Here is a 15,495-nt window from a genome sequence, read left to right as displayed (position 1 = left end):
TGGATCCATGGATGGAGGAGAAAAACACTGGCTCCACATTTGCTAGAACTGTCAGAAAACAATTTGACAAAGCTGACTTCTACAGGACTTTGTGAACAAACACACAGCCAAATATTTACAAGCAAACATGACGCCAAGCACACATTACCTCATTGTCAGATGTCCTGGTTAAAATCCCAATCTAGAACGCAAGAGGAAAAAAAGCTTTAGAACAGACTGTTTTTACTTCCAACACAATAGCTGCAACGCTTGTAATATCTTCTCTTCTCAGTTCACACTGTTTGTAAGTGCACTGGGAGTGCAGACACAGAAGATCACCTGTATGGTCCTCTCCTGCAAGGAGGCTGTACCTACAGATAGCTAACTGCATTCACTATTTCCGTCAGGCAGTAATGGGTAACGATCACTATCCTCTACCGAAATGCTGTAGTCCTTTTCACTGAAACCCAACAAACTGCCTGGGAAGAGAGAGAGGAAGAACAGCTTTGACTCATCTTGTCACTTCTTTGCCTATTTCCAAAGCAGTAGCCAAGACGGGGTAAAGACAGTTTTGTGGTGACCATAACAACTGAACATTCCAAACAGAAAACACAAATAACACTCTGCTGAAGTTCAAAAGCAGAAAGAAGAAATACACTTTTGATATAATGTTATGACATTAGTAAGTATTCATTTCAGATTTAAATTAATGAAAAAGAAAACGTGATTTCAGACATGTTAAAGTACTGCCAAGTTTTTTAAAGCTTGCTTTTGTGGATTAAGATTTCAAAAACAGGTAGTCATGAATGATGATTTCAGGTTATTGCCCAAAGTGGAAAGGCATGTGCTTGGGTACAATAACTTAAAGAAACGTGGAAACTCAGTTTCGGTGGATTCTGATACTCTCACAGATGATACCCAATAAACAGTGTTCACAGATTCTAAATCATCTCAAGAGTATTACTCTGAACAGGGAACCATATATCAACTGAGTGTATGCTAATGAATGTCAGGCCCACCTAGCTGTAAAAAGGATCCTTTATAAGACTTTTTTTTTTTAAAGAACCATAATTTTCTACTCACTGAAGCAGAAGTAGCAATTAGTCTTTCTCTTTATTTTTATTTTTTTAAAGATTTTATTTATTTATTTGACAGAGAGAGACAGCCAGTGAGAGAGGGAACACAAGCATGGGGAGTGGGAGAGGAAGAAGCAGGCTCATAGCGGAGGAGCCCGATGTGGGGCTCCATCCCAGAACGCTGGGATCACGCCCTGAGCCGAAGGCAGACGCTTAACCGCTGTGCCACCCAGGCGCCCCTAGTCTTTCTCTTTCAGTTAAAAACTGTTTATGGTAACACGCCAATCACTTAATTTTATATATTCAAATATGACTACATTTGGCAAAAGGAACTCTGAATGTGCATCTAAATTCTGTCTCCCCACCCTTATCCCCTGACTCCCAGGTTACGGTTTGAGAATGTGTTACAGCACACTGACCCACAAAGGAATGGTATTATATAAATGGAAGGAAAATTTGACGTACATAATTTCAACATTGTCTCATATATATGGATGCTAATGGGAGTGCAAACTGATACAGCCTTTTTAGAAAACAATTTGGCATTTAAAGGTCAAGAAACTCTAAAATATTCAGGCCTTTTGGCCTAGTGAACTCTAACCCTGAGAATACATCCTAAAGACATCATCTGAGATGCAGAGAAAACCTTATGCATAAAAGGAGATGGTATTTAAAATAGTAAAAAATTATAACCAATGTCCACTTACAGGTAAACTAAGGTATATTTTATGTACAATGCTATGCAATCAACAACTAAGTTTATACAGATTTCTAATAATAGGATAAATGTTTGTGTATTCACATTACCCTAAAAGGTTTGAAATTTTATATAGCAATATCAACCGTGTGTGAAATTTTGCAGGAAAAATTAACGGTAGTTGCTTGGGTATTCAGGAGCATGTCAACTTTTTTCTTCTTTTGCCCTTCTGTAGTTTTTAATTATCTACAGTGTACATGTACTCTCTTTATACATAAAACATGTATTTAAAATTCTAGGAGTGCTTTTTTTTTTTTTTTTTTAAAGATTTTATTTACTCGACAGAGATAGAGACAGCCAGCGAGAGAGGGGACACAAGCAGGGGGAGTGGGAGAGGAAGAAGCAGGCTCACAACGGAGAAGCCTGATGTGGGGCTCGATCCCATAACGCCAGGATCACGCCCTGAGCGTGAAGGCAGACCCTTAACTGCTGCGCCACCCAGGCACCCCTCTAGGAGTGCATTTTAATTCCAGCAAGAACCAGAAATGTGTATTATTCTGTGCTTGTCCTTTCTTGAGGTTACTGCCATCTTTTATTATGATAAATTGGCAGGTGGCTGAAAGCTCAAATTACACTATTAGGTATTTTAATGACAAATACTATGCATTCAACTATTGAAGCGCCATAGGGTTAGAAAGAATGTTTCTATCTGATGTAACTTTTTCAGCTCCAAGGTGCTTGAACCAAACTAATCTTCTGGGGGCTTGTAAGATGAGTTTCCTTAGTTAATTTTAAAATGGGCACAGACTTGCTCCTGACACCCAAAAGGAAGATGAGAGAACGGAAGGACACACTGAGCTGCGTACTTAGTTCAGTAAAGTTCACTAGGAGCACATGGGGATGGGGGCTAAAAGAAAGGCTGAAAAGGAGAAACATCAAGGAAGACAGAAAATACCATCATTTTTTTTATCTTAATGGTCTCCGTGCTATTTTTGGCAAGAATCTGCCACTACAGGAGGGAAGGAGAATTACATGGTGAAATCCTTCTGGCCTGAAATACTCTTCTCCTGCCTTGGACTCCTGTTCACTTTTGAAACCCATTCATGTTACCTCTTCTGTGCCATCCTCCCTGAGCCCTCCAGCGGCCTCCTCTGTGACCCCACAGCACTCCACAGATGTCTACTCATGCTTGTGCTCCCTTAGATGGAAAGCTACAAAGACTGACTGTGAAAAATGAGAGGAGGCCCATCATGTCTTGGTTCTCTAATCCTAACCATCATAGACAATACCCAAAACTGGAGTTCACAGAAACTGTGGCACCTCACCTGTACCTGAAATCAGGGTTAGAATTCCGAATTCAAGAAAGTCAAGGAGAAAGAAAGAGGAGTTGGAAGGCAAAAGCATGTGAGTATACAGGTGATGGGGGTTATAGATGAACAGATACCAAAAGAAACAGCTTGAACAAAGACAGGGAAGCAAAAATGCAAAGAATGTTATCAGCAAAGAGCTCAGTTTGGCTTCGTACAAAGAAATGTAGAAGAGAGGGCAAGAAAGGTAGTATGGAAAAGGTATCCACAGACTTCGAATGCCAAACAAATAAGTGGATTTATTCTATAGATACAGGGAGCCATCAGAAGTCTAGAAACAAGAGAGTACATAATCAGTAATATACTCTAGGAAAATTACTCTGATAGCATCTTATGAGGTGGGTGGGAGGAAAGAGACTCTTAAGAGATGCAAACAGAAGAAATCAAAGCCATGTACACACATGCTAACTGGACAGACTACTTAAAGTAACAGTAACTTCCAAACTCACCAAACACAAACATATCATCACCACCCATGGCCCAATAGTGCTCAACACTAAAGGTTTCCCATGTCCCTGGAAATCCTTCTCACTTACATACCTAAGAACCATGCTTGCCATTGAAGATGTTCAAATAAAGACAGTCCTGAACTTTCAGCAATTGACATTAATGACTTAATACATCAATATTGCCAACTCCCAGCACTTCAAGAAAGGCAAGCAATAAACAAACGAGTTTATGTCAGCTGATCTGTTTTCTGACACTGATCAGAGTACAAGGCCATGGTTAAAGGCAGGGGGAGGTATGGCCCCAGATACCTTGGATTCCATCCTAGTTCCGTAACTTATCAAGTGTGTGACTTCAGCTGCGTTATTTTACCTCTCTGTCCCCAGTCTCATCTACAAAATAGAGATATGATGGTACCTACAATCTTATAGGATCTATGTGAGGACTAGTTAACGTACTCAAAGTCCGCAGCACCATGGCTGGCGCATAACCACTACAGTCATCACTGGTGTACAAGCACTCTTCCTGGTCTAGTCTGGCCCAACCAGCAACTCTCCTGCTAGTGCAAGTGAAAGCTGAGGGAAGGAACAGATGCAGGGAAGCCGAAAGAGAAGGGGGAGCAAGAAAAAATCAGACCTGAGGGAGAAAGGTCTGACCCAATCAGTGAGACAGACTCTGAAGGGAAATCCAAAGATGAGTGGTGGCGGGGTTGCACTTTCCCAAAAGGTACCTGAACAGATGTCAACATCCCGCTATGTGTGTTGAATGTGCCCCGAGGCAGTCAGTCCACTTCCCCTAGCCAGAGGCAACGTGCAGGACTCGTGTCTGGGACTCAGCCCTGTGATCAGCGGGTCATTACAGGATCATCCTGTGAGCATAGTGTCCACACAGGTCAAAACCCCAAGAAGTTCAGTTTATGTTTTTCTGCTTTACTAAAAACTTTAATTCTCTTTTTCTCCCCATATTTTATTAAGAAAAGTTTCAAACACACAGAAAGTTGGGGGGAAAAAGTTTAAGAAATATCTGTATATCTGCCATCTACACTTAATAATTAACATTTTGCTATATTTGGTTTATTTATCTGTATATATATATTTTTTTCTGAACAATCTGAAAATAAACCGCACATACCTTACCTAAGTACTTTGGCATTTATCTCCACAAATTAAGATATTCTCCTAAATAATAGTACCAGTATCACACCTAGGAAAATTAATAATAAACTGAGTTTCTGACACTGTTAAAATGCAATAGGATCTATATACATCTTGAAAATAAAAACTGGTTTGTATGTTTCACTATCAGGGATGCCCTGAATCAGATGCAAGGTAAATCTGAGAAGGACCATGCCTTGCCCTTCCATTGCATCAGTGAGCTACAGGGAGAGTAAAGTCAAGCGCCTTAGGACAGGGCTTTCTAGAAGCACTACAGCTCACCCTAAGACCTTCAAGAAAGAAAGAAAATGTACCTAATAAGGCATATTTCTGATGATGAGGGGGTTTTTTCCCCGTTTTCTTCTTTCCTAGATTTTCTAAATTTTTTTTTACTATAGGCAGATTATAATTAGAAAACTTTTCTTAAAGTAACTTTGAAGTTACTTGGAGTAATTAATAGCTCCAATATTGATGTTTCTTCACCTTCTCAATCACTGCAGTTAAAAATAAAGCAAGAAATATAAGATTGTAGGGGTGCCTGGATGGCTCAGTCAGTTAAGCAGCTGCCTTCAGCTCAGGTCATGATCCCAGGGTCCTGGGATCAAGCCCCGCATTGGGCTCCCTGATCAGTGGGGAGCCTGCTTCTCCCTCTCCTGTTCCCCCTGTTTGTGCTCTCTCTCTCTCTGTCAAATAAATAAAAAATAAAATCTTTTTTCTTTTTTTAAAGATTTTATTTATTTAACAGAGAGAGACAGCCAGCAAGAGAGGGGACACAAGCAGGGGTAGTGGGAGAGGAAGAAGCAGGCTCCTAGCAGAGAAGCCTGATGTGGGGCTTGATCCCAGAACGCCAAGATCACGCCCTGAGCCGAAGGCAGACGCTTAACAACTGCGCCACCTAGGCGCCCCAAAAATAAAATCTAAGAAAGAAAGAAAGAAAGAAAGAAAGAAAGAAAGAAAGAAAGAAAGAAAGAAAGAAGGTTGTAAGATAACCGGATGGATTTCTGTATTATATGTATGTTGTAAAGCTTTATACTTTCTAGGAACCATATAATTCGTTTAAAATGGTATTTGTGGCCATTTCTATGGAAAGGTAGATATTCAAGCCCTTGGTCGGAAACATAACCCCATATTACAAATGTTTCTATGGAAAAACAGAATAAACCTTTAATTTTACTTGCTAGATCTTTTCCAGGAATACAGTCCGTCCTCACCATGGGGAAGTCTCATGTAAAATCAAAGGAAATATAATGGAATAGCTTTTTGAAGAAGAGGCATCCTGCTTGCCACTTGCTCTTTCTAGAACATGTGGATTATACCTGTTTTACACTGACATTTTACTTATTTATTTATTTATTCATTCATTCATTCATTCATTCAAGAGGCGGAATGGTGAGGGACAGATGGAGAGGGAGTGAGAGAATCTCAAGCAGCCTCCCCACTGAGCACAGAGCCTGATGCAGGGCTTGATCCCATGACCTTAAGATCATGACCCGAGTCAAAATCAAGAGTCAGGGGTGCCTGGGTGGCTCAGCTGTTAAGCGTTTGCCTTCTGCTCAGGTCATGATCCCAGAGGCCTGGGATCGAGCCCTGCATTGGACTCCCTGCTCAGTGGGAAGCCTGCTTCTCCCTTTCCCACTCCCCTTGCTTGTGTCTCTCTCACTGTCTCTCTCTCTCTGTCAAATAAATAAATAAAATCTTAAAAAAAAAAAAAAATCAAGAGTCAGATGCTTAACCAACTGAGCCACCCAGGGGCCCCTCACTGACATGTAATTTAGACGGTTAACACCAAACACTATGTTAAGTTCTTACCAACTGGCATTTTAAAAAAAAGAAGATACTTACCAGACTGGTGCTTTGAGCAGGCTCCAACACAGCCTTGGCTGAGGCTTCTTCCCGGCCCACGACATTCACCCCCGTGGCATTTTCCTGGGCCAGCCCGAGGCCCTGCCCGCTGCTCGTACTCCTCAGCTTATCTGCAATGCGCTGGTTTTCTTTCTCCAGCTTGATTTTGGCTAACTGTGCTTCCAACATCCAATGTTCTTTTTCCTGCTCCAGTTTAGAGATCTTTTCCAAACTCTGCTGAACCTTGAAAAGCAATAGAGTTCTGCACCTTAGAGGATGATGCAGATAAAACTTAGTGGCTCAAGAAAGGCTTCGCAGAACATCAACCCCCAACTACCTCCCAGAAGTAAAAACAAAAAAGCCTGATTGCTAAACAGGGAAAAGGAAATACTGAACAAGATACAAAAAGCACAACCAGAAACTAAGAAAGTGGAGAGTAAAATTTAAAATCTCTAATTCATCAAAAGATATCATTAATAGAGCGAAAAGGAAAGCCACAAAATGGAAGGCATCTGCAAAGCATGTATCCAACAGAGGACTACTATCTGGAATATAAAGAATCTTCTACAAATTAGTAAGAAAAAGATAGACAACCCAGTAGAAAAACAGGGGAAAAAGAAAAAGACCTGAACAGACAGTGAACAAGACTAAAAACATGAAAAAGTAGGTATTCAATGTCACTACCAAGAAAAAGCAATTTAAAACCACCCACATAACTACAATTAAAAAGACAGAAAATACAAAGGTGGAAGTATTTGTGAAGCAAATATGCAACTACCATCTAGTGCTGGGAGGACTGGAATTTGGGACCCACACTTTGAAAAACTGGCTGGATCTTTAAAGCTGACAACATCATACCCTATGTCCCAGCAATTCTACTTCCAGGTAGATAGAACAGTGTGCATGTTTACCAGAAGACATGTGTAAGGACGCTCACAGTAGCACCAGGACAGCCAAACACCTGAAACTACCCAAATACTCATAGGGAGTAAAAAGAGTAATGCCTATTCACACAGTAGAATACTAAACAACAGTGAAAATGGACAGATTAAAATTACTAACATGGATGAGTATTACAAATATGTTGGATGAAAGAAGCCAGACCTGAAAAAAATACATATTATATAACCTCATTGAATGAAAAGTCCGTTTACCGAACTTTCCACTTATCTACTGTGCTAGGATGCAGGATGATGATTCTCTTTGGGGGCAAGGACAGTAATAACTGGAAAGGAGCATGAGGAAGGCTTCTGGCAATTTTTTTTAAAGGTATATCTTACATAAAGAAATGTTCTTTTAAAAAGCTTTTATCTAGGTGCTAGTCACATCAGTATGTTTTCTTATGAAAATTCACTGAGATATACAGTTGGCCCTTGAACAACCCAGGTTTGAACTACATGGATCCACTTACACAAGAATTTGTTTCAATAAATACAGTACAGGGGCACCTGGGTGGCACAGCGGTTAGGCGTCTGCCTTCGGCTCAGGGCGTGATCCTGGCGTTATGGGATCGAGCCCCAACATCAGGCTCCTCCGCTAGGAGCCTGCTTCTTCCTCCCACTCCCCCTGCTTGTGCTCCCTCTCTCGCTGGCTGTCTCTATCTCTGTCAAATAAATAAATAAAATCTTTAAAAATAAATAAATAAATAAATACAGTACAGTACTATTAATGTATTTTCTCTTCCTTATGATTTTCTTAACATCTTTTCTCTAGCTTACTTTATTGTAAGAATGTGGTATATAATACACATAATATATAATATATGTATTAATCAGCTGTTTATTTCATTAGTAAGGCTTCCAGTCAATAGTAGGCTATTAGTAGTTAAGTTTTTGGGGAGTCAAAAGTTATACATGGATTTTCGACTACACGGGGAAGAAGGGGTGTCAATGCCCCAAACCATTGTTCAAGGGTCAACTATACATTAATTATTTGTATACTTTTTTAAAGTATGTTATACTCTATTCAATTAGTATAAAAAACTAATTCTCAGGACAAATAAAAGCTTGAGAATTACATGAAAATAAAAACAAGCTACAGTGAATTCCAAATGCTTTACCAACTATCATGTTGAGCAATTACCATGCAGCAGACACTGTTCATGGTCCTTTCCTGCCATTATCCCACTGAAGCTTCACAGTCCTTCAATTCTCATTTCTCAAAGAGCAGACTAAAGCCCCCACCAGCTGAACCACCTGCTAAGCTAGCAAATGGCAGAGCAAGGACTTGGGACTCCATCTGTCTGGCTCACAACTCTGATTCTTTTCACTGTATCACACTGCCTCCCCTTGGCTCAACTAATCCTTACACGACCCTGAAAGGCAGATATTATCCTCACTTCAGAAAGGCAGGAAGTGACGCCTGGAGTGCTTATCAGACTAGCCTGCAGCTGGTCAACAGTGGCCTGGGAAAAGCAACAGCTCTGAAGCCAAACAGCTCTCCCCACTTACTAGCTACCTTGGGTAAAAGCTGCTTCATTTCTTTGAGCCTTACTTTCCTTACATAAAATAAGAAGAAAATTGAAAATCAATTTTTAAAGTATTCTCCATTTGATTGCTTATGCCAGGAATTTTTGTTTTTCGGGAATTACTCTCTGAATTAAATTTTCAGTTCCAACATCCCAGCATATTAATGTTGAAAAGGTAAGTGATATGTGCCAGCATGGACAAAATAAAGTCTCAGGTGAATTCATTTGCAGTCTCTTTTAAGATGAATACTTATAAAACTTAAAGCAAGCCTGCTGTTGAAGGGAATAAGTCTCTGACAAAAGCTAAGCCACTGTCAGTGGGCACCAACTTCTGGAAAAGTCAGTCCCTCCTACCTCCACCTAGCCCCCAAATTCAACTGACCAACTGATTGAACACTGGAAATGTTTCATTACTGATCATTTGAGAAATAAAAATAAGTCAGAGTCTCTAGTTCCTTCCCCTTTTTTGCCTTATTATTCCTGACATTTAAATCTAGTGCCTAGAGAAAAAAAGAATCACTGTGTCCCAAACGTGTTGATATTACTTTAGTGGCAATCACAACACCAACTGAATCAAGATGACTTATTTAAAGTATCAACAAACGTTCCTCAATGAATTATACTTATGGTGCTTTTTAGCATGTGTTAAACCATTAATTTTACATGTTTACTTATATAGCCTTTTAAATTGTTCTATCTATGTTAAAAGCCTTCTGCAGGGGATTTAACATTTATGCTCTTTTAACAAGTAGCATGATTTGCAAGGTGCCATACCTGTTGTGCAAGGCCTTCTCGACTTTCTGTAGAGCTAAGAAGGACCCGGCGGTTTGCCAGTGCTTCTTCGTAAGGCACAGACTCCAAGAGTGGCTACGGAAAAAGCATCATAAGAATTCAAGAAAAAGATCATACCATTCCCTGATCCTACCACACAAATAAGAATGTTAAATGGGGTTCAATAATAAATTCAGATATATGCCAACATACACTTACTTCCTTCACTAATATGACAAGGAACTTTTTTAAAGAAAAATAACAAAGAAGGACTTGTCATTCCAGTTATAATCTACACTACCTAAAACCACAGGGACTTGTACCAAATACCATATGATTTCGCTTCTGTGAGAAATCTAAACAACAAAACAAATTAAAAAAAAAAAAAAACAGGCACAGAAAACAATCGGATGGCTGACGGGTGGAAGGGGAGTGGGAGGATGGGCAAAATAAGGAAAGGGGATTAAAAGGTACAAACCTCCAGTCATAAAATAAATAAGACAGGGATACCAATGCACAGCCTAGGGAATATAAATTATAAATAACAACTTTGTATGGTGACAAATGGTAGCTAGACTTATCTTGGTGATCACTTTGTAATGTATATAAATGTTAAATAACTATGTTGTACACCTGAAATCATATATTACATGTTACTTACACCTCAATTTAAAAAAAAAGCAGATTGTCAGGAGATGGGGCAGAGAAGCAGGAGTAAAGATTACTAAGGGGCATTGTCTTGACCATGATTTCAAGGGTGTAGGCATATGCCAAAACCTATCAAATTGTATATTTCAAATATAGGAAGTTTGTGTATGCCAGTTAAACCCCCAATAAAACTTTCTAAAACAAACCAAAAAAATAGACAAAAGAAGACGACAGAAAATCTAGAAACAGACAAAAGCATGGACAAAAATGTATTATGTGATAAACAGTGCATTTTTTTAAGTCAATGGAGAAAGTACAGACTGGATAATGCTGTAAGGACAACCAGTTAATAATTTAGAAAAATAACTATTTGGATCCCTGTTTCACACCTATAACAGAATGAATCCAAGATGGATTAAAGACTTGAATTTTAAAAATTTAGACCACGAAAATAATGGAAGAAAATGTAGGTGAATATTTTTGTAATCTTGAAAAGTACTCCCAGCTGAGAATCACCACCACAAAGAAAAAGACTTCTTTAATGATATAAAAATTAAAACTTTTATTTTGAAAAAAATACTAAAGCAAACTGGGGTGGGGGGGGGATACTTCCAAAACAGACAAAGGATTAACATTTTTACTATAAAAAAAATTTTTACAAATAAAATTCTTAGTATAATAGGGAGCTCTTTCAACCCTAATTAGGAACATCTGTCTAAAAATAGGTCAACAATGAACAGAGAACTGACAGAATGAATACAAATGATAACTTTATGAAAGGACGTTCCACTTCGATAAGCAAAGAAATGCAAATTAAAATAACACTAAGAAACCTCTTGTCTCTGAGATGGATAAATATTAAATTCATGGGTTAAATTTATACTTCTACTGCTGGTAAATTATAAGTAGGTAATCTTCTGAAGTGTAGTCTGGAAGAAATGTGCCAAAATTTGAAAGATTCACAGACTTTGAACCAGCAATTCCATTTTGGGAAATTAATTTTAAAGACATAATTAAATTAATTAGACAAATACAGGGAGATAGGTAGCCTTATACATTACCAGAAGGGTAAAACAGTACAGCCACTCTTAAGGGCAATTTGCAATAAATATTAAAATCTAAAATGTACAAACCACATGATCTAGAACATTCTACTACTCAATGTTCCATACATGTGCCTGAGGCATTTACAAAGTTATCCACTGAAGTATTATCATAATAGTAAAAAACTGGAATGAACCTAAATGCTCACCAAAAGGGAATACCTAAATGAGCCACAGAATATCCATATTATAGAATTCTATGCTGTATTTAAAAGGAATATAGTAGCCACCATTTATAATGATACAGATCTCTAAAACATATTTTTTAATTTTTTTCCTTTTTTTTAAAGTATAACTGATGAACAATATTACATTAATTTTAGGTGTACAACATAATGATTCGGTAATTCCATACATCTAAAACATTTTAATTTTTTTAAAAGTTTATTTATTTTTTTAGTAATCACTACACACAATGTGGGGCTCAAACTCATGACCCTGAGATGAAGAGTTGAATGCTCTTCCAAATGAGCCAGCCAAGCATCCCTAAAATATTTTAAATGAAAAATACTAGCTGCACAATGAAACATGCATTTAGGTTAAAAAAAGAAAGAAAATTCTATTTATTGTATATTGTCTATAAGTTTATATAGATGCATGTAAACGCTCCAAGATTTTGGAAGGTTATACACCAAACTAATTACTGTAGTCACCTCTGGAGAGAAAGTGGAATTACGGACTGTACTTTACCTGTAACAGTCTAATGTAATATAAGAATGTGTTTATTATGGATTACATGTAACTGAAAGTTTTAAAAAATAAGGGAGAAAGGTAAAAAATGCACAAAGTTGTAGGTGCAAAAATATCTAATGTAGCTCTGCTACAACAGTGAAAAATAGAAAACAACTAAATATCCATGAGCAATGGATTGATAAGTTAAATTATCACACATTTACAGAATGGAATACTGCAACAATTTATATTTATAGACATATATTATTTGATATTTAAAAATCTCAATTTTTATATCTACAATTCACTAAGAGGAAAAAAACATTCTGAAACAATGTATGGGGGCACCCGGGTGGCTCAGCTCGTTAAGGGTCTGCCTTCGGCTCAGGTCATGATCCCAGGGTCCTAGGATCGAGCCCCAGGTCGGGCTCCCTGCTCAGCAGAGCGTCTGCTGCTCCCTCTCTCCCTCCCTCTCTGGCCCTCCCAGCTGCTAGTACACTCACTCTCTCCACGAATAAATAAAATCTTTAAAGTAAATAAATAAAACTGTACATATTCAGATACACTTTGCTTTTTATAGCATATAAAAGCATGTGTTTCCTTGTGCGTGTGCACACATGCACTAAAATTTTTTTGGATACAGATATACTTCTAACAAAGTTCATGGAAGCTACCTCTGAGTGATGGGATTTGGTACAACTATAATTTTCTTCTTCATGTACTGCTGTATCTTCTGAATTTATTTATTTATTTATTTATTTATTTATTTAAATTCAATTAGCCAACACATAGTACATCATGAGTTTTAGATGTAGTGTTCAATAACTTATCAGTCGAATATAACATCCAGTGTTCATCACATCAGGTGCCTTCTGATTTCTTTCTGCAATGACCTTGTATTCTTATATTCAGGAAAAAATTATAGATGTATTTCCATTTTTTTATGTTTCTACAAGTTTGAGATTTCTGAAGTTTGATACTTACTGGCTACCTGGCTGCCTCATTCTAGACACTCCTACCAGATACCTGGGGACATGAGTCCAGCATGGCCTATGCACAGATTACATGTTAAATGAGGTTGGGTCTCTGTCACCTTCTCCTTCCCGAAGATCTCCCCCAATACCCACCAACCACCCGTGCCCCCAGTTGGGTAAAATTTAACAATATGAACTGTGCAAAGACTCTTGCCATTCTCCAGAATGATTACCAATTTTTCCTCTGATATAAATTCAACAGCAGCACAAACCTTTCTCAGAGCCTTCATGTAGGCAGCAGCTTTTTTCTTGTACTGCAGCATGCATTCAGCCGAGAGAGGACTAATGAAGCCACTCGCTGCCTTAGGCCCGTAGCTCAGAGAAGCAATAAAGTAGTCCACGTTGTTGCTGAAGAAAGATGCAATCTAAATCAAGTGTGACAAGAAGACAGATTTTGTTTTCCAATAATATATCTAAAATATATATCTAATAGTTTTCGGAGCAGAGTTAAAGGTGCTGAGAATGGAAATGAAATTTCAACACCTGCCCCAAAGCCCACATTTATTTATTTGTGGAGAATACCTAGGGCGATGATTTGTAATAAAAAGACAGTACCAGTAGAAAGATTGAGACCAGACTTTCGACAGGCCTTAACGTAAACAATTTCTATTCTTCCTGAAAACCAAGACTAATTCTGGTTTATTCTGAAAACGATGTCCATGAGCTATTTACCTCATTAATTTCTGCCACTACTCTCAAAACATCCATGTGTGGATTTATACATTCTATTCGTATTTTAACTTTGAATGCTTCAAATTCCAACATGAGACATGACACGGCATCTTGGAATATGCTCACTCTATTTAAACTTAATTCTGCAAATCTCAATTTGTGATTTACACATATAATAAAGACTAGCAATTTGGCAGACCCTGTCACTAACAGATTTAACATGTGTTAAATCTGTGTAAAAGGCCACGAAGATCCATGACTGAGCCATGACTTTGAATCCATAGTGCTGTATGAAATGGCGATATAAATAAAAATGTCTGAGAGGGTTATTAGCCAGAAAAATTAAAGTGTTGGATACATTAAAGAATATCCTATTTTGATAAATAAGAAGTGACTTGTAGAACAAAATATCCTACGCCTTGGCAGAAACTGCTCAAAAGTAAGCAATGAATCACACTAATGATCTGAGAGGTTTTATTTTTCATCTTTTTACTATGTCAAATGAAATTCTATACTAGGTGGTATTCAGAAAAATAAAGGATTCTAAAACTCTTGAGTCTTATATTCCTTGTAAACGACACGTAAGGTTTGCGTTTTAGGTCACTGCAGTATACGGTGAGGTTTATTTTCTTTCCTCTTTCTAATATTTCTACATTTTCTAAATGTTCTTCAATATGCCTATGTTATATTTTCTTACTGGGCTTTCAAAAATTATAAACTATAAAATTTAGTTTAATCGAATCACATTAGCCAAGTATTAAGCTGCCACCGACTAACATTAGTTCAGATACTTATTTCAGTTAAAAAGCATTTACAAAAATTTCGGAATGACAATTACAGACTTGTCCTTGAGACAACATTTTAAGGTTTCAGGTAAAGCAAATCTAAAAACAGCTGTGAAGGATCTAGGCGTTCAATATTTCAGAGTTTTCATAAAAGTTGAAAAATGCGGAGACTCCTCTAAAATGCCCACGTTTTCTTTTTCCAGAATTTTTTGTAACTGAATCAAAGTTAGAATCATCTTCAGAGGGGCGCCTGGGTGGCTCAGTCATTAGGCGTCTGCCTTGGGCTCAGGGCGTGATCCCGGAGTCCTGGGATCCAGCCCCACATCAGGCTCCTCCGCTGGGAGCCTGCTTTCTTCCTCTCCCACTCCCCCCGCCTGTGTTCCCTCTCTCGCTGGCTGTCTCTCTCTCTCTGTCAAATAAATAAATAAAAAAATTAAAAAATAAATAAATAAATAAATAAAATCTTAAAAAAAAAAAAGAATCATCTTCAGAAAGCTACAGCACACCTATAGATGCAAGCGTTCAAGAGGGGGCAGCAGGGATGCTCTTCCGGCTGTAGGCACAGATCTGTGAGCTGGCAGAACCTAAAGATAACACCTTTTAATGATGGCCCCGAGCTCTAGCAAAGTGTCACAAAGACCAGTCTGAATCTGGGAAAGATGACACTGAATATATAATACGACCTGTGATCACTTTCGATTAGCTTAATTACCTGAAAAAAAGAAAAGTGTTTCTACAATAGGCAACCTGTCAGAAAAATAATGCTATATAAACACAGATT

The 15,495-nt window shown here is 38.1% G+C and overlaps 1 protein-coding gene across 3 annotated transcripts in view; it reads right to left on the bottom strand.

Moving 5' to 3' along the window:
- Positions 1-15,495, bottom strand: part of PPP1R21 (protein phosphatase 1 regulatory subunit 21) — a 63,747-nt gene that overhangs the window by 7,530 nt on the left and 40,722 nt on the right. For 2 of the 3 annotated variants that reach the window (XM_034659098.1, XM_034659099.1), the window contains exons 15-18: positions 13,470-13,622; positions 9,804-9,896; positions 6,563-6,805; positions 149-181 (exon numbers count right to left, since the gene is read on the bottom strand). In XM_034659098.1, coding sequence (XP_034514989.1) covers positions 149-181; positions 6,563-6,805; positions 9,804-9,896; positions 13,470-13,622 — 522 coding nt within the window. Of the gene's footprint in view, positions 1-148; positions 182-4,296; positions 4,435-6,562; positions 6,806-9,803; positions 9,897-13,469; positions 13,623-15,495 lie in introns of those variants that run through there. The other variant, XR_004624884.1, reaches the window with a different exon arrangement.

This window comes from Ailuropoda melanoleuca, chromosome 4 (assembly GCF_002007445.2).
Source record: "Ailuropoda melanoleuca isolate Jingjing chromosome 4, ASM200744v2, whole genome shotgun sequence".
NCBI classification, from domain to species: domain Eukaryota; kingdom Metazoa; phylum Chordata; class Mammalia; order Carnivora; family Ursidae; genus Ailuropoda; species Ailuropoda melanoleuca.
This window is presented reverse-complemented; position numbering and strand designations above follow the sequence as displayed.